Raw genomic sequence first — 17,619 nt, 5'->3', positions numbered from 1 at the left:
CCACCGGTCTAAGCAGTGGGCCTCTGTCTGCCCCACCTCCAAGCTGACATCGATGTTGATTTTCCTATTGACAGATCGTTCCTGATCATTGGGCGATCGTGCGTAATCTCGCGCTTGCTGGTGAAAACTCGATCAAATTTCCTGGGATCAGACGCCCTGGCTGCTCATATGTGGAGTGCTCCTTGAGTTGCTAGTCATGCTGAAAGAGAGAGAAAAAGTACTGCATGGACCAAGGTACTTCTCTTCTTGCTCTCCTACCTAAGTAGGATTATGCTTGCCTTGTCGAAGCTCTCTCTTCCCTTCCCCCCCCCACCTTCCTTCATCTCATTCTTCCCCGAGAAGCTTCTTCCAGGTACGATGAACCAATGCCCTGGTAGATGGGATGGAATCCTTGTCAGGCCTTAAAGAATCTGGATGACGGGGTCCAAGCTACGCTTTCTTTTTCGACTTCTAGACAAAGATAGCAAAATGAGGCTGTCTAGGCCAAAGCGCCCCGAGGAAATCCGCGTGGAATAGCTTTTCGTGCCATCATATCATGTCTTGGGTACCTTCCGCAGGTCCAGGTTTTCTCGTGAGACTGGCTTTAATGATTCAGGGGCAGGAAGGACGGGGTGCTATTGAAGACAGACATTAATCCCACGTACTTTATCCCCTACCTCTCCGGCTCCATGTGCATCCATCAACTGGCTGGAAGCCGTAGACAACGAGATGGAAATTATTGTTCATGATCGAGGATCAGACCTCCTTATCGATTTCTCTCACTGAATCGGTCGCTTGATAGCCCAGTACTTTTGTCTTTTGTCTACTCTGTGGAGGGGAAAGAAATGGGCGAACCAGGTTCTAGACTTCTAGCTCCTTTTTTTTTTTTTTTTTTGTGCCCCGCTAGCATGCTCTCATCGATTCTGCAAAGAAAACTGGAATTCACATATCCTCGTTTTCTCAATAGTGATGCTTCATTCATGCCTCAGAGATCAGCTCAGTTGGGTCAGTCTATCGTGCACGACCGGGCCGAGCCTCTACAGGGTAATGCATGTAATAGGCGACAACTCTGGCTTAGTGTGCATAGGGTGCCACAAGACTACTGTAAGTCAAGAGGGCCCTAGTGGAGGAGAATTGTGACACCCCATCTGGCAGGTTATTAAATAAGCTATTTCCCGAGGCTTCGTTGGTCGGAGTCGGGAGGATTGAGAGGAGAGGAAGAGGGTGCAGATTGTGGCGGGGGATTCTTGCTCCTGATCCGGGAACGACTCTTCCCCCCCGAGAAGCCCCATACGGAGCAGAAAATTTGAAACAACAGGGGGGATCGCTGCAATGGAGATTGATTTGCAGGGAACGAATTTAAATATAACTTCCCAATAGTTCCCTGGGCTGTGTGAACTTGCGAAAGCCATAAACCCAACTCTGGACTTGCCAACTCATCCAGCTAACGTTGCGGGTAACGCCGGGAGAGCGCCTGAACCATGGAACCGACCGCATAGGGTGCTCGAACTATCTCAAAAGCAGGAGGGCAATGTACTTAGGTAGGTGGATGTGAGAGTTGCATATGAACTGCCTCCCAGGCTCCATGGATCATGGCTGCGACAGCGTATCCAGGTATTCCATTACAGATCAGCCCTAAGCCCTCGCCCCCCCCGAAGGCGGGGAACCAGAGCCAGATGATACACACAATGCACCCTGCACAGTCCTGATCTCATGATTAACATGATTCCAAATACATTTCCCGCCGCTGAAGAGCCCAGTAACCTTGGGGTTAATCGCGCGACTAACCCGTTAACCATTCTTCCGCGTCAGGGGAATAAAGATCATCTCATTGGGTATTTAATCGCCGATTAGGTTTCATCCTTCTTCTTCTTTTTTGTTTTTTTTTTTTTTTTCCCCCTATGTCCAAGTTTGAAACTGCAAGTCACCAAAATCTGTGTTACAGGCAACTCTGTACCATGTGTTGTCTCAGCGTGGAGTCGTGGATTGACGGAAATGATAGATGCACATAATAGGCATGCGTAACCGCTCGGTGAGGTTTAATCTCCACTGCCAGATCTGATGAGTATATTTTCTCTCTCCCTCTCTCTCTTTTTGAGTCGAGATGTGGCCGACGATCCCCCCGCTCCAATGAACACAGACACCAATCTGGGAGGCGACTCTGACTCGAACCAACACTTACCTTGGATCGGACGCTCGCGTGGATGGGAGAATCTGCAACCGTGCAGTAGCTTCAAAGCTACCTTACCCTGTATATCCCTGTTGCAGGAATATAACTGGCGGGTTCTTGCGAATCATTTATCCACTGATCAATCGTGGATCAATGGGGAGGGGATTCTTTTTTTTTTTTTTTTTTTTTTTTTTTTTTTAGCTACGAACTGAATCAAGGAAATTTCGCTAGAAGAGATTCCCCCTAAGGAAGTAGACCAATAACTAACAGTTCTTTTGCAGCCCCTCCAGAGGCGTGGCTAGCTTGTCTTCTCTCCGTCCAATCGTCCCCTGTCAATCAAATAATAAGGTAGGGATGATCCAAGCTTGCTGTGCGTCGTTACTCCGTAATCTACTCAACGCCATTGTTGCTGATCCTATGATATCAGCCCGCTAGCGGATATGAAACCTTGGGGTTCCGCCTCTCTCTCTCTCTCTCTTATACCCGTTGTATCCGCAATATTTACCCTTTCCATGCTTCTGCAGAGAACGATGAACCTTGGAATCATCCTGGTATTGTGGTCAAGAGCTCGCAGGCGGATGATCTATCTTTCTTTTCTCTTTCCTTTTGTCCTGACCCTCTCGTCAATCCCCCACATAACGATAACCCGTTGTCCCTCGCACATCGGACGCACCTGGGTCAGTTCCGTCTGCAAGAACGAACTTTTTTTTTTTGTTTTTTTGTTTCTGTATATCCCTTACTTGCGATCTAGACTAGTTCTATCATCCCGTTGTTCTGGAACAGCCAGCATATCGAGTCCTCGTCCATCATTATCAGGAGAACGTACTCCATAGTCCATACTATGTAGTGATGCACATACATGTAGATCGGTTACACCGCGATATTAATGGATATTAATGACAGCTGACGGTGTCTGTCAGTGCCATGTTCATGTTTCAAGATATATCCTCCTCCTCCCCCCCCCCCCCGCATAGCAGTTTTGTTTCAGTTTGCTTGAGTGCATCTTGTCTTCCAAGGTTCCAAGGTTGCCACCTGCACCTGCCAACCTCCGGAGATATTCGCCTCGCCACTAATGCTATACAGGAGCTCTGTTCTCCGTCGCAAAGTCTATTGCGCCACATTTTCCCCAATAGGCATAACCCTCTATGGAGAGTAAGTACCAGTAGGAAGAGGAGGAGTTGCTATGTAGGTAACTGTTTCCCCAAGAGAGAGAGAGAGAGAGAGAATACTTTCTACATACCAGTATGTTTCTGTGTTTCGAGTCCACTGCAGATGAAAGAATGGAGTCGATCCACTGGATTTCCTGGATTCCTGGATTCCTGGATTTCCAAAGTCCTGTGCAGAAATGAAGCAGGGATCCCGGTGTAAATCATGGACAGCTGTTCATCGTCGCCGGATTAATAGATCATCTTGCTCTGGAGTTATTTTCACGGCCACTCTAATAAACTTTACTACGATGATCGGATTCATGAGTATTCCAGTTCATCGCAAGAATCTTATCCCGCAGTCAAATCCTTGGGGGATTTATTCATAGTGCATGTACAAACCAAGTGAGTATATCTGATTTATGTCACGGGTATATATACTCTGTATATATAGTATACCGATGTATATACATGCCTGAAAAGGAACAAAAAGTTACAAACCCCCACTATAAAGCCGTCTTCTCCAAATTATAGGTACTCCGTCTCTTTCTTCTTTGCTGTTAAAAACTCCACTTAATCTAGTTTTGGAGGGAAAACACATGCACACACACACACACACACAAAAAAAAAAAAAAAACACCCTCAAAATCAAACCAAGATGGGCGAATCTGCACGCCGCTGAAAGAGGTTATTCAACAATCCATGCACGGTTCCATTTGTTAATCCTTCAATTCCCTGGATCGGTGGAAGGGGTTTAAGAAAGTGGACTCGGGCTGAATGAGGAAATTTTCCTCTTCAGATCCCGATTCCCGTCTTTCTTCTTCTGAGATTCTTGTGCCAGCCGACCAGACCCCCGCCCACTACCAGTCAGTTCCCCTAGGTACCGTGGACTTGAGGGGGATTCCTAGGTAGGTACGGATACGGAGTACATACGGAGTACGGATACAAGGAGGACCCATCTATCCATTCCATTCATCCTCGCTTTCTCTCTCTCTCCGTAACCAGCCGTGATTTATTTGACGTGACTTGATTTGCAATTCCGACTTGAACTGGGAAGAGAGAAAAAGATCACTGACATATCTTGTTTTGTGTTGTCTTGCTTTCCTTCCCCCCCCCCCCTATCGGGATCTAATTCTGATCGCGATCGTGATCGTAGGCGTAATCTAATTTTCAGTTCAGATCCCTTTATGTATTTATGTACTAGTCCGGTGGGATGAATTGTGGCTAACTAGGAAAAAGCGTTCCGTACCGCTACCTAGTTACCTATTTCGCAAGTGTGTACTACTACGGAGTACTCCGTACTACTACAACAGTTCTAAAGTTGTGGAACTGGAACTGGTGCTCTCAAAAGTAACCTAGGTTCGGATACCCTACTATCCAAAGAACTACCTACCCAGGAGAGGCAATACATAATACCTGCCACGTGAGAGAAAGGTCATGCCTTCTTCTTCTTCTTCTTCTTCTTCTTCTTCATAACTACCAAATAAAAACCTCATGCTCTGGATTAGATCCTCCGTACAGAGAAGAGAACCCGGAGAGAAAGATAGAGATGACGATTCGAATTCTGGAATCTCCTTCCGAGTACATACTCCGTACTGTACGGAGTACTGTTTACGATTTGTCTAGGCTACTACCACTACCACTACCACTACCACTACCACTGCTACTGCTACTGCTAGTTCAGCACGGTAGGATCGAGGCCAAGTTCAGCCGCTACAAGTAACTAGGAGATAGTATTAGCGTATGTATGCCCGGCTGATACTAGCGAAATTTTGGTCCTGATGGCTGGACAGAGTACCTACAGTATGCCAACTCGTACGGAGTATTAGGTCAACCCTACCCTAGGGTATGATACTACCTACCTACCTACCTACCTACCTACCTACCACCAAGTAGTACTCCGTAGAGCAACAGTATCACTCCCTCTAGTACTCCGTAGGGGGGGGGGGTGAATGACTCTTAACTACTCCGTACTCCCTGTCCGCAACTCTGACCAACTCCGACCAAGTCTGGAGTAAGTCGTGGCGTTGAGATGCATCTGTATGTACATGTGAAATCCATGCAAAAAAAAAAAAAAAAAAAAAAAAAAAACCTGCGTCTCCGTCCAGGTGCTTCCCTACACCGCTACTCGCTCGAATCCGGTCCGTGACCTTGGATGAAAATCTCGGACGTTGAAAGATCATTTGGGGGGGAGGGAAATTAATTAATATACAGTACTCCGTACCAAGTGAGATTGTGTGTTTTGTGTATATTTTATTTCTTTATTTATTTATTTTCTCTCGGGTGTGTGTTATTTGTGGGATATTTGTCATATTTGTCACTTATTAGATAGTTAACTAACTATCTAGAAAACAATGACTATGTATGTACCTAGGTAGTTATGTGTTATGGTTGTGCGTGTGGTTGGAGTAAACATACTAAGCACCAGATGAGACATTAATACATAGCCTATCAAATCCATCAACTTTTGCCGTTGCTTATGGGGTTATTTATGCTTTTTTGTTTTTTTCTAGAGTACTGCTCAGTACTCCCGTATTAGTATCCAGATTGTACAACCCAAGGCACTGACTATGTACTCTTTTCTTTGCCTCTTTCCAGCTTTTATGAGGGCAAGGAACGGTAGCATTGGCCTTAGGACCGGATGCTGCATTCCCAAACCCCCCTGCCACCACTCACTAAAGGTGCAGTGAGTCCTACCTCGGCAACGCGGCGCCCGGCTGTATAATGGCATTCCCGTCACTGTCGAGCAGCCCGGACTCCTTCACCAAATCATAGAATTTACCGCGTTGCTCGATCAGTTTTGCAGGCGTATCGAACTCGGCCACACGGCCCTTGTCCAACACCACGATCCGATCCGAATCGATAATCGTGTTGATCCGATGCGCAATGGTGATGATTGTGCGGTCTTGGAAGATGGTACTGCGCAGTGTGCGTTGCAGTAACGCATCCGTTTCCACATCAACTGCCGCCTAAACGATAACTGTTAGCCGGAAACTTTCTCCCCAAGCGACAATAAACGGCAAGCACGAGGCGAAAGGTGATAGGGTGGGCAGAAAAAACGGTGAAGGGAGGCGGTTACTTACTGTTGCCTCATCAAGCACCAGAATGTTACTAGGCGTCAATAACGCGCGTGCAAGAGATATTAACTGGCGTTGACCTTGACTGAGATTGGAGCCTGCAAGATTTAGGTTAGCTCCATCTTTCCCCAAAAAAAAAGAAAAAATAATAATAATAATAATAATAATCTGCGGATATGTGTGATGAGCAAAAGGTTCGGAAGAGGATGCGCTTACCTCCTTCTTGAACCTGTGCATCCAGCTGACCCTCCATCTGAGAGACGTGCTCCTTCAGTCGCGCATGCTCTGCATAATAAGTCAGTCAACCGTTAAATTATTTGCTCAAGGCAAAGATTCGGGCCCAACTTACCAAGAACACTCCACAGTTCAGTGTCGTCGTGTACATGGCGAGGGTCCAGGTTGTCTCGCACTGTTCCTTCAAACATGGCCGGATCTTGAGGAATGATAGCGAGCCGTCCCCGCAGGTCGAATAAGCCAATCGTCGAGACGTTCAGTCCGTCGATACTAAAGACAGCGTTACTACGTTGCCAGTGGGAAAAAGTGGTTTGGGCACCAGTCCTTACCTGATACTACCCCCAGTAGGCTCAATAATACGGAAGAGGGCTAGAGTAAGCGAACTCTTGCCTGCACCTGTGCGGCCAACAACGCCAATCTTCTCGTGGGGCTTGATATCCAAATTGATATCCTTGAGAACAAGGTCCAGACCCTCGCGGTAGCGGGTGCTGTAGTTTTGGAAGGATACTGCACCTTGCGCTGGCCAACCAATTGCGGGGCGACTCTTGAAAATCACTTCGGGTGCTTCGCTGGGGAGACTGGCGTACTCAAGTACACGCTCAACAGACACAATATTGGTTTCCACCTCAACGGTCTGTCGAACGATCCAGTTCAGGGATTGGGTAATCTGGAGAGCATACGACATTGACAAACCAACCATACCTGCAGACAGGCCACTGCCAGTCGCCACAGATATAATCGCAAGCACAGCTGATGCCAGAATAATAAGAGAACCGATAAATTCAAGGCGGACAGCCAGCCATCTGTTTGCACTAAGAGAGGGGAAGTACGCGCGGATGTTGGCATCCATACGCCACTCGTTCTCGAGGCTGAATCGTTGCTCTTGCTTGTACGCACGGATAGTTGAAATGCCGCCAAGCGACTCCTGGAAATGGGCGTATATCGGACTTCGTGTCACACTATCAAGGCGTTTCAATTCGCGCGAGGTGCGAAGGTAGTACTTTTGGTAGCTAAGATAAATGTAGCCCAAGGGGATGACCAGCAATAGGAAAGCAGGGGTGGATGTTGCGATAACAACGATTGTAAAGATTGCCTTCGCAGTGTTTCCAAAAAGCTAGAGAAGAGTTAGTGACGGTTTTTTGTTTAAACAAGGTACCAGGTCACCACAAACCATATTGAATGTTCGAGCAAGAACCTCATCGATGCGGTAGATATCGCTAGTAATCCGTTAGCTATAGCGTATAGCCACTAGGCAGGTAGTATAAAACATGGCTTACCTCGAGAATCGGTTAAGAATCCTTCCAGATGGTGTTGTTTCGAAAAATCTCATAGGAGAACGGAAAATGGAAAATGCCATCCTTTCGTGCAATTTCCGAGATGCCTAAATTAAGTGACGTTAGACTTAATTATCCAATATTGCCAAATATTTATACATACCTCAATGGAACAAAATATCCAGAGAATAAGATTCTGAAGAATAACCAATACAGACGATCCCAATCCGAAGGCCAGGTACACAAGGATGAATGTTCTAACATTAGACGCCCCGTTGTTTTCGCTCATATCGGTCCAGTGTTTGAGCCAGAAATTTCCACCCACTTGAGCTGTTTGTGCTGCCACGAGAGCAAACAGGTAGAAACCGACAGCAACCAGGTTACTGTTCTTTGCGTACTCGCCATATACGCTCCACTTGACTTTACCTTGTTGTGAAGTCTCTTGGGTTTGCTTGCTCTTCAAGACATTTTCCTCGTCTGCGAGTTTGCGCCTGGGACCTTGCCAGCTTGCGGTGCTAGCACGACGAAGAGTGACCGTACTCGTTCGTCGTTGGGTAGCAGCCTTGATGGGAGCAAGAGATCCAATCTCCTGTTCGGCTTCATCCGTATCGGAAATGTCAGACTCACCATTCTCAATGACAGTCGCAGATTCTGAGCTCTCGGGGCTAGCAAGTCCAGGGCTGTCGGAGTCGGAGCCCTCATCATCTGAGTCATTCATGGTGGTACGGACGAGGTTGGCGACTTCGCCCTTCATGGCCATCAACTGCTCGTAGGTACCCTTTTCGACTAAGGTTTTGCTGCGGATCAGGCCAATGAAATCCGCTTCCTTCAAGACCGGGATAGAATTCGTAGCCAAGATCCTTGTTTTACTGCTGAGGATTCCATTCCGTCCGAGAACCCGGTTGATAAGGTGTCGGCCAACATGCTGATCAACCGCGGACAGCACGTCATCTAGAATGTAAATATCGGCACGAGCGTACACAGCTCGGGCCAAAGTTAACCGTGCTTTCTGGCCTCCTGAAAGCGAGATTCCTCTTTCTCCAACCTCGGTTTGATCGCCGTCAGGAAGGGTTTTGAAGTCGTCTAACAAAGCGCATGCCTCCACAGTGAGCTCGTAAAATTGAGGATCCCAACGGTGACCAAACACAATATTCTCTCGGACGCTGGCGTTCATCACCCAAGGGGATTGTGCGGCGTAAGCGACACGGCCCCGAACAACCACCTCGCCTTCGGTTTTCCAGAGGTCACCCAGAAGTGCTTGGAGGAAGGACGACTTTCCAGCACCGACGCGGCCAACGAGGCAGCTAAGCTCTCCCTTGCGGCAGCTAAAGTCAATGTTCTCGATAACATGATCGCCCTTGTATCTATTCCAGGTGAAGGATGCATCACGGATCCTTACAGACTCGTCACCGATGTGGGTAACTGGATCCTCGTGTTTAACGGCATCGGGCTGGAGCTCTTCGGCGGTGAGATATTCCGTAAGGCGTCGAACAGCAACGGAGGCCTCGATGACAGCCGTAATGACCAATGGGAGGATCGCGAGTGGGAACGTAAGAAGATTGAACAGGGTCATGGCCGGGAAAACGATTGACGTCGTCAATGGACGGTCGTCAATCAAGACAAAGACAGTAAATGTAGAGCAAGAGACGAGAAACGGAGTTGACTGCCAGGTGAAGTTTGCAATGGACTGCGTCGCACCGATCTTGCGAAGGGTATTCAATTCTAAGTCGTTACGAATGTGACTAAGTTTGTTCATGAAGGCAGTGTTCCAGGCATAGAGCTTAATGCTCTTGATGTTGTTGAGAATCTCGGTCATCAGCCTCGACCTGGAGTCCTTGTTCTTCATCTGTATAAGTTGAAGCTTCTTCATCATCCGAGCGATCACGCCGTTGATGGGAATCATAAAAATCATGACTGCAATTCCGGCAAACATGCTCACACCGACAAGCTGGTAGAGCGAGATCATGCAGAGGGTGATTTGGAAGGGCGCAGACCAAAGCTGGGTGCCGAACTGAGTTAAGTCGGACAAGCGCTGCTGGTCGACAGCCATGTGATTGACAATATCACCAGTGGTCTTCGCTGCACGGCCCTCACTCGCAAGCTTCAAGGACTTGGTGTAAATCATGGCAGTGAGACCCGATTTGACACGCATACCAGTGTCAAACGCTCTTTGGAAGTATTGATGCAGACATGAAGTCTGGACAATGGAGACTATAAACATCGCAAGAGCTATGGCAACACCTCTGATGATCGGATCGGGCTCGGGGGTACGGTACGATTGAATAAAATCAATCAAGAGTCGTAGAAGTTGTGGCTCCGCAAAAGCGAGCGTGTCACTTCCTATCTTAATTATCGCGCCACGCATATAAGGGGAGCCAAAGGATTTGAACATTGCAATCCACAGAGAGGGCTTCTTTTTCCGAAGCTCGTGTTCCCAATGCTCCTCCAACGTAGCACTCGTGACACGGGCTGTATCTCGTTGCCGAAGATTCCACAGGTCATCTTGCGTCAAAAAGTTCTTGTATCCAAACTTCATCATCGGAGTCATCCAACTGAAGGTAAGAACGGAAAAGATGTCTGCGTATTCGTAGGGGCATTCATCATCGTCGCCCAGCGCGTTGTAAGCACTCTGTTTCTTGGGGATCAGGTACTCTAGCGCGAACTCCAAGATCGCCAGCCCGAGACTGACATTGAAACAGATGAAATAGGGGAGGTGGTCGTCATAGGTTTTCCGGGCGACAAGCGACCGCAGTTTAACCACATACGCGACGATGAAAAAAAGCCAGTAGAAGAGGACAACCCCATTAGGCTGTCTGCTGCGCCAGTGTTCGTAGTACTGCACAGCATATATAACCCCCAATGATGCAAGAATAATGATCGAACTCCAGAACCGGAAGTCACCAAACCAGTCGGTGTAGGTCTCAACTTGAAGTGCCGCCTGGAGAGCGGTGGTGAATATCAAAGCGGATAACACGGTCTATGTCACAAACATCGTATATGTTAGTACATCGTTAAGGGAATTGAGAGAAGAGCTGACGAGAAACGAACCAATTTGGCATAGAAATGCCAATTTTTCGGCACGGGCTCAGGGATGCGCTTCTTGAACAAGAACCAAAGAGCAGCGCTTCCGAAGAGTATTCCAAACACTGCAACCAGAGAAACCCCCAGGTCAAGAGAACATGGCGTGAGGTCAAATCGAATACTGCTAACCGGGCCCCAACCCTCACTGTCGCCGCAGAAGGGTTGGAGCTTTGGAGGTTGGAGTGCGACCGCCGGGGTTGACGACAGGGATCCTGGGGAAATATCCCCGAGAACCGCCTGAGAGCTGCCGTCCAGCATTTTCCCGCGGAATGTGTAACCCAAACCTCAAGTTCCTCTGTCCCTTTCAGACACACAGAAGGAAAATCGAGGAAATTTCGGAGCACAGGCAAAAAAAGGTCGCGATCGCAGCGAACAAGAAATGCGTCCTTGTCTCCGGAAGATAACGTAATCCACACCGCCACCAGCCCGGATACGATCGATCTTTCGAATTCGATCTTCAACCACCAAAACACGCGATTTTGAATTGAAATTAGCCTCTAGTTTTATAGTTGTCAATAATTCCACAGGTCAGAGCATGTTTAGGAGTGCCTGAAGCATACAGAAATAGTTGGTGGCTCTACGAGGGATGTACGTAGGTACTTAGGTGCCTACTCTACCTCATTTGCTTGCTTATTTCTTGCTTAGAAATGATATGCATTTACAAACCGTGTTGATATAGTTCATTCCATGTGCATTTTTCTGCTTAATTAATCTGATATCTAGAAAGGTGCGAATAAGGAGGCATGTACTCTGTAAATAGGAAAGTCTAACTAATTTCATCCATAACCCTCCAGTCAGATACTAGAATATACATCTGCCCCTGATTGTATAGAGCCACCGACCGGGAATAATACCGTACTCCGAGCATATAGAGTAAAACTCCTAACTCCGAAGCGGTACTCCGAGTTCACTACAGAGTAGGTACGAATCAAGTTCTATACAGAGCACAGAAACTATATATTTGGGGGAGTTTCCCTTCACGGCAACCCCCCTGTAAACATCCAACCTAGTTAAACACAAGATTGTATCTGATCTTCAAATCTAGCAAATCCAATTTGTGTAACAGTATCCTGATCCTGGAACCCTCATGATTGGGGCGGGGGCAGCGTGGCGTTGTATTTGCAGGCACTGCAACGGGTTCATTATGAGTCAGTATGGATTCTGAGTCAATGAACTTATACAAAAAGGTAAGCTGTATCTACGTAAAAAAAAACTTCCGCGAAGAAGTTAATCTGAAGAGGAGTTAAGAAACTACAGTACTAATTTCGAATTTATCAATCAATATCAAAGGATTAACGCAAACCCCCACTAGAAACTTAAGGCGGTGGATTCGGATTTGAGGGGCTCCGTTAACGTGGAACGTGGATCATACTTGCACATTTTACCCATTCGACGCTTTAACCTATCGCTATGGCTGCAGATACACATGTTGAAGAGCTTCTGAGAAGACCGTTATATGGTAATTATTTGTGACAGTTTCGTGGATTTGTATCCTAGTTGCTAACCGCAGTTTCAAGTGTATGATCTCCCTCAGGAACTCCTCGCATCCATAACCCTCAAAGGCGAAGACCAGCCCATCACACTCAAAGACAACGAAGAACATGTCACCAAAAAGCTCGAAGAAGCTGCCCAAGATTATGCGATCGCAGCCTCCACTAGCTGCACCCTCTGCAAGGTCTCTTTCGGGAATGTACAGGAACAACGTGAACATGTGCGATCGGACCACCACAAGTACAATGTGAAGGCTCAGCTCAGAGGAAATCCGGTCTTAAATGAGGTGCAGTTTACAAAGGCGATTGGGGAGCTTGACGAATCGATATCGGGATCCGAGTCTTCGGAAGGAGAAGAAGATCAGGGAGGCGACCAGCTCACAGCATTACTCAAAAGGCAAGCTAAGATCTCACCAGCAACAGAGGGCGAGGAAGTGACTTCAACAATGAAGAGTACCGCAAAACATCCGCTGCTTTGGTTTTCCAATCCTCTTCTTCCCCCGAACACGTCTCTTGGTGTATACAGAGCTCTATTCACGAATGTTGAGCAGGAAGAGCCTAGACATCTTGCTGATTCTCTGAAGAAAAAGCAACTTGCGGCGGCTCATCCTCCGAAGAGTAACGGATCTGGCCTGGGCAAACACCCCTCTCCAAGCCCGCATATTTTTCTGTGTATGATTGGTGGCGGTCACTTTGCAGCGATGCTTGTTTCGTTAGCCCCTGAAATTCACCGAAGACAAGGAGGTATTGAAGAAAGACAAGCTCGTGTGATCGCACACAAGACGTTCCACCGCTATACGACGAGGCGAAAGCAAGGTGGCTCGCAATCGGCCAATGATGCTTCCAAGGGAGCAGCACACTCGGCAGGTTCTAGTCTAAGACGATACAACGAAGCCGCATTGGAGAAAGAAATTAGAGAGCTACTATCAGACTGGAAGGAGATGATCGATGAGGCTCAGTTACTCTTTGTTCGCGCTGCTGGTACTACAAATCGCAAGATTCTATTTGGATACGATGGAGCGGCCTTGAAGCAGAACGACCCCAGAATAAGAGGCTTCCCATTCAGTACCCGTCGAGCCACTCAGAGCGAGCTTATGAGGTGCTTCAAAGAACTTACTCGGGTTAAAGTCAGCCAGGTTGACGAGGCTGCTTTGGCGGCCGCAGAGGCAAAACAGCGAGAAGAAACATCAAAACCTTCAACACCTCGCCCGCAGCAGCAGCAGAAACCGAAAGTCTCCAAGGAAGACGAAGCTGCTATGGTTCATACCACCCAAATCCAAGCCTTAATTCGTCGCTCTAAGATCCCGGCCCTGATGTCGTACTTGTCAAAGAACTCGATACCCTCTTCCTTCACATTCTTGCCCTCCGACACACAACAGAATTTCCGCTGCCCCACACCTCTTCATCTCGCATCGAATCTTGATTCCCCTGCCGTGGTCTTGGCCTTGCTTTCCAAGGTCAGTGCAGACCCCACAGCTGTTAATGGAGAAGGAAGAACACCCTTCGAGCTCGCTGGAGATCGTGCCACTCGGGATGCCTTCCGTGTGGCCCGTCACGAACTTGGCGAGTTGAAATGGGATTGGGATAGCGCCAAGGTTCCATCAGCCATCTCCAAGGCGGACGTAGATAGCCGTATGGAAAGGGAAAGGAAAACCGCTCAGGAGGAAGAGTCCAATCGACGTAAAGTCGAAATGGACCGCTTGAAAAAGGAGGAAGTGGAACGAGCTGCGCATGCAATCGCAAGGAAAGGAGGCCGAGCTTTGGGAGGTGTTGAGAAGACCGCTGCCGAGAAACGGGAAGACGAGATGCGAGGTATGACTCCAGAGATGAGGATGCGGCTGGAAAGAGAACGCCGCGCAAGGGCCGCAGAAGAACGAATTCGAAGAATGCAGGGAGGGTCATAGCAGTGAATGCGACGAAACTGCTTCCTGTCCACTGGTTCTTTCATGATTTGGATATATGTGTGCAGTAATAGAAAGGGTTTACTAATGCCTTATGATAAGTCAACTTTAATGAAAGAATGAGCAAGCCATGATATTGCATATATCCTGTTTATATCAAGTATAATACCACTAGTAGTGATGGGTGCCTAGTAATGTGCCATCGACATCAGTGCCTCAGTGCCTCCTACTTGCCTATTCTGATGGTGGGTGAAGGAACAACACAAACCTTTACAATCTTCACCTTCTTACTCCTTCTTTCACCCACAGTGCATTTTTAGCCTGATTGCAAAACACCATTCTATTAGATCTATGTATTTTATGATTGAATTAGGGGTTGTTGTATTTGCTGTGCCTCATCCTTACTCCTGACCACCATGTCGCAACAAAGCTTCCCCCCTACTCCAGGGTGTTTGGTCGGCACACTGAGGAGGTGGGACCCTCAAACAAAGAAGACAGAGAACCCGTTGGCCATATATAGTCGCCAGGAGATATTCGTGGGCCGCAACGAAAAGAAATGGTATCATGTCTCCACCTTGTCCATACCGTGTCTAACAGGATTACTAGCCAGTATGTTATGAACGATCCGTTGGTCTCGAATAAGCACCTCTGCATTTACACCGTCCTCTTCGATCAAGATAATCCGGAAGAGATTGCACCACTGGTATACGTTCAAGATATCTCGATGAATGGTACAGAATGGAACGGGTATAGGATGGCAAATGCACAACGAAGCTTCCTCCTTAGCGACGGAGACATCCTCAGATTATCCCCAAAGTCGTACATTCAGTTCAGAGAGGTGGATCCTCTCAGGGGCAAGTCTTTCTCCCTTTTACAAAAGATAGAGATGAAGGTGTGTGCTCTACGACAATCAATTGAAATCCGCACTTATTCGCTTTATAGGCCTTTGAGGAAGAATACGTTATCACAAACCGAAAGCTAGGGACAGGTGCTTTCGGACAGGTTCATATGGCATATAAGAAAGGCACTGGTGAACAATTGGCGTGCAAGATTGTCGACCTTCAATCACTGAGAGACTCGCTGGTCAAGCGGACGAAAGCAAAACACTCCAAGGCTTGGGCAGAGAAAGAATACGACTCAAATGGTTTACGCCACTTGCAGAGGTATATTTCCCAAAAGTTGCAAGAGAGGTTTGACGTGTATGATCGCGAAGCCACGATCCTCGAAAAGTTGTTGCATGTGAGTTTTAGAAATATTTCCCTTGCGCTCGGGTACTAAGCTGTTACTAGCCAAATATCATTGGCCTGGAAAGGGTTATAAAGTCCAGCAGTACTATGTAGGTTAAACTTCACGCTTACTGGGTGAGTGCTTACTTTCATAGCTACCTTTTTCAAGAACTTATCACAGCTGGAGACTTGTTCTCATACATCCAGTACAAAGGTGGAAGGTTACCTGACATTGAGGCAGCGGTTATTGTGCGCCAAATTACCATAGCCGTGAAGTTTTTGCATGACCGTAATATTGTACACAGAGATATAAAGCCAGATAACATTCTCATGTCATCCCGAGCAGACGGATCTAGGGTCGTTCTCACTGATTTCGGATGCGCCAGATTAGTACAACCAGCTTTTGGGCGTATGTCAACAATGGCTGGTACTCTGGAATTTAGTGCACCGTTAGTACCTCATTGGGCGATATAAGCAACGGGCTAACTTCATGCACAGGGAAGTTCTCGGAGGTGATCAACAAGGCTACACTAAAGCTGTAGATTTATGGTCACTGGGTTGCGTCGCAGCCATTTTGCTTACTGCCGAGGCCCCATTTGACGATGTGGGAAGCAAATATTTTGCTACAGGACCAGCTCAGGAGAAGGCCCTAGGGAGATTACAAGCCAAACTTGAGAGGCATAAAGTCGGTGAACGTGCAAAAGACTTCGTCCTTCGGCTGTTGGTCTTCGATCCGGCAGCGCGGATGGATGTGAATCAAGCACTGGAGCACAGCTGGTTCACCAACCCTTGCCATAAAGAAGAGTTTGAAGCACTCTATAGGAGGTCAATTCGGGATTGGAAACCACGGTTGCCGAAGAAACCGTCAAGCGTGGACCTTTTCAGGTATGCACACCCCGTCAAGGTGTTAAGAAGCCAGTGTTCAAGTTATCATCACAGGGAACACTTGTCCAACCCATTTCAAAAAGAGAACTGTCCGTCCAGGATCTTAATGGACTCGCAAAGGGTTTCGGAATCATTTCGCTCGGAAGGCTCTGAACTGGGTACTGGGGTTCCAACAGCCTGCTCTCAAACACTTTCGGATTTAAATCTTCCACCGCATGGGAATTTTAGTGATGCAGCAAATGAATCCTCACGCCTTCTGCAAAACAGTAGTATTAATATTAGTTCAAAATCGTCCGACGTTTGTTCCACCGAAAGCCTAGTCGACCTCATTCCCTTGCCTGTCGCTGATGAAAACAGACTTCGAAGCCCCCAGACTCAATCAAGCGGCTCATTAACATCTCAACAGGCATACCCCCAGTTTACTGGATACCCAGGATCCTATGCAAGAGGATTTATGCCCCCATGGTGGATTAAAAACCAAGGCGGTATGAAACGCCCTTGTGACGGCTCGAGCGGACTCGAAGGGCAGGACTATGAGGAGGTTAGCAATGTGGTGACTGGGAAACGGCACCAGCCTATGTACGGGGGATATTTTGACCGAATTGAATGACGGTCACTATGATTCATGAGGAAAAACACATTGCCACTCTTTTCAATCAGAATATTAAAACATCGTTCATTATGTCAGGTGTGACAAGGTTGTTAGAGTATACGTTCACTTACGCAAGGAAAGCCAAATATTCATCATTATGAGAAGGAAAGAGAGGATTTGATGAATACTTCGTTCTTATTTCATACAGGGGCTGGTAGACCTGGTAGACTACATCCCTTTAGTGGCAACCCGTACTCCATGCAATACCTTCGCAATTGTATCTCCAAGCCCTTGACAGGGAGCGAGTGCCCTCGAGGAGTAGAGGGGGTGCAGTTAACCAACTCTGTTGGCCATCTTCACCAAGACACTATACACTACCGGCTAGGAAGGGAACGGAATCTAGGTAGGGACCAAAGGAGAGAAAAGCTACTTGGATCATAAAAAAAGAGAGAACACGAGCTCGACCACGTTCTGTGCCTTGATCATCAGCAGGGGAACCAATATACTAACTACTCCGGAACTAACTATTTATTCTTGAAAGTTAGTCAAGTCACTGCAGCCCCAC

General features: G+C 47.4%; 4 protein-coding genes across 4 annotated transcripts; 3 read left to right on the top strand and 1 right to left on the bottom strand.

The window, feature by feature from the left end:
• The first annotated feature begins 2,322 nt into the window (after positions 1–2,322).
• Positions 2,323–3,103, top strand: P175DRAFT_0255609 (uncharacterized protein). The gene has a single exon (XM_040892708.1). The coding sequence runs from the start codon at positions 2,590–2,592 to the stop codon at positions 2,980–2,982; it is 393 nt and encodes a 130-aa protein (XP_040751190.1). The 5' UTR covers positions 2,323–2,589; the 3' UTR covers positions 2,983–3,103.
• A 2,884-nt stretch (positions 3,104–5,987) lies between these two features.
• On the bottom strand, positions 5,988–11,218 carry P175DRAFT_0439884 (ATP-binding cassette glutathione S-conjugate transporter YCF1; the record flags this gene model as incomplete). Its single annotated transcript, XM_040893990.1, has 9 exons — positions 5,988–6,263; positions 6,378–6,469; positions 6,588–6,656; positions 6,721–6,875; positions 6,935–7,719; positions 7,777–7,822; positions 7,883–7,986; positions 8,043–10,856; positions 10,928–11,218. 9 exons carry the CDS (start codon positions 11,216–11,218, stop codon positions 5,988–5,990), a joined length of 4,632 nt encoding a protein of 1,543 aa, XP_040751189.1.
• A 759-nt stretch (positions 11,219–11,977) lies between these two features.
• Positions 11,978–14,484, top strand: P175DRAFT_0501963 (putative C2H2 finger and ankyrin domain protein). Its single transcript, XM_040897279.1, has 2 exons — positions 11,978–12,419; positions 12,478–14,484. Exons 1-2 carry the CDS (start codon positions 12,371–12,373, stop codon positions 14,352–14,354), a joined length of 1,926 nt encoding a protein of 641 aa, XP_040751188.1. The 5' UTR covers positions 11,978–12,370; the 3' UTR covers positions 14,355–14,484.
• Positions 14,485–14,767: 283 nt separating this feature from the next.
• Positions 14,768–16,424, top strand: P175DRAFT_0439669 (FHA domain-containing serine/threonine-protein kinase; the record flags this gene model as incomplete). The annotated part of the gene is made up of 6 exons (XM_040893976.1): positions 14,768–14,910; positions 14,958–15,243; positions 15,294–15,590; positions 15,641–15,687; positions 15,733–16,026; positions 16,076–16,424. Coding segments are annotated over 6 exons (1,416 nt in total), but the record flags the coding sequence as incomplete, so codon positions are not given.
• Positions 16,425–17,619: the final 1,195 nt, after the last annotated feature.

The sequence above is a fragment of the Aspergillus ochraceoroseus genome (genome assembly GCF_002846915.1).
Source record: "Aspergillus ochraceoroseus IBT 24754 chromosome Unknown P175scaffold_5, whole genome shotgun sequence".
NCBI lineage: Eukaryota > Fungi > Ascomycota > Eurotiomycetes > Eurotiales > Aspergillaceae > Aspergillus > Aspergillus ochraceoroseus.
This window is presented reverse-complemented; position numbering and strand designations above follow the sequence as displayed.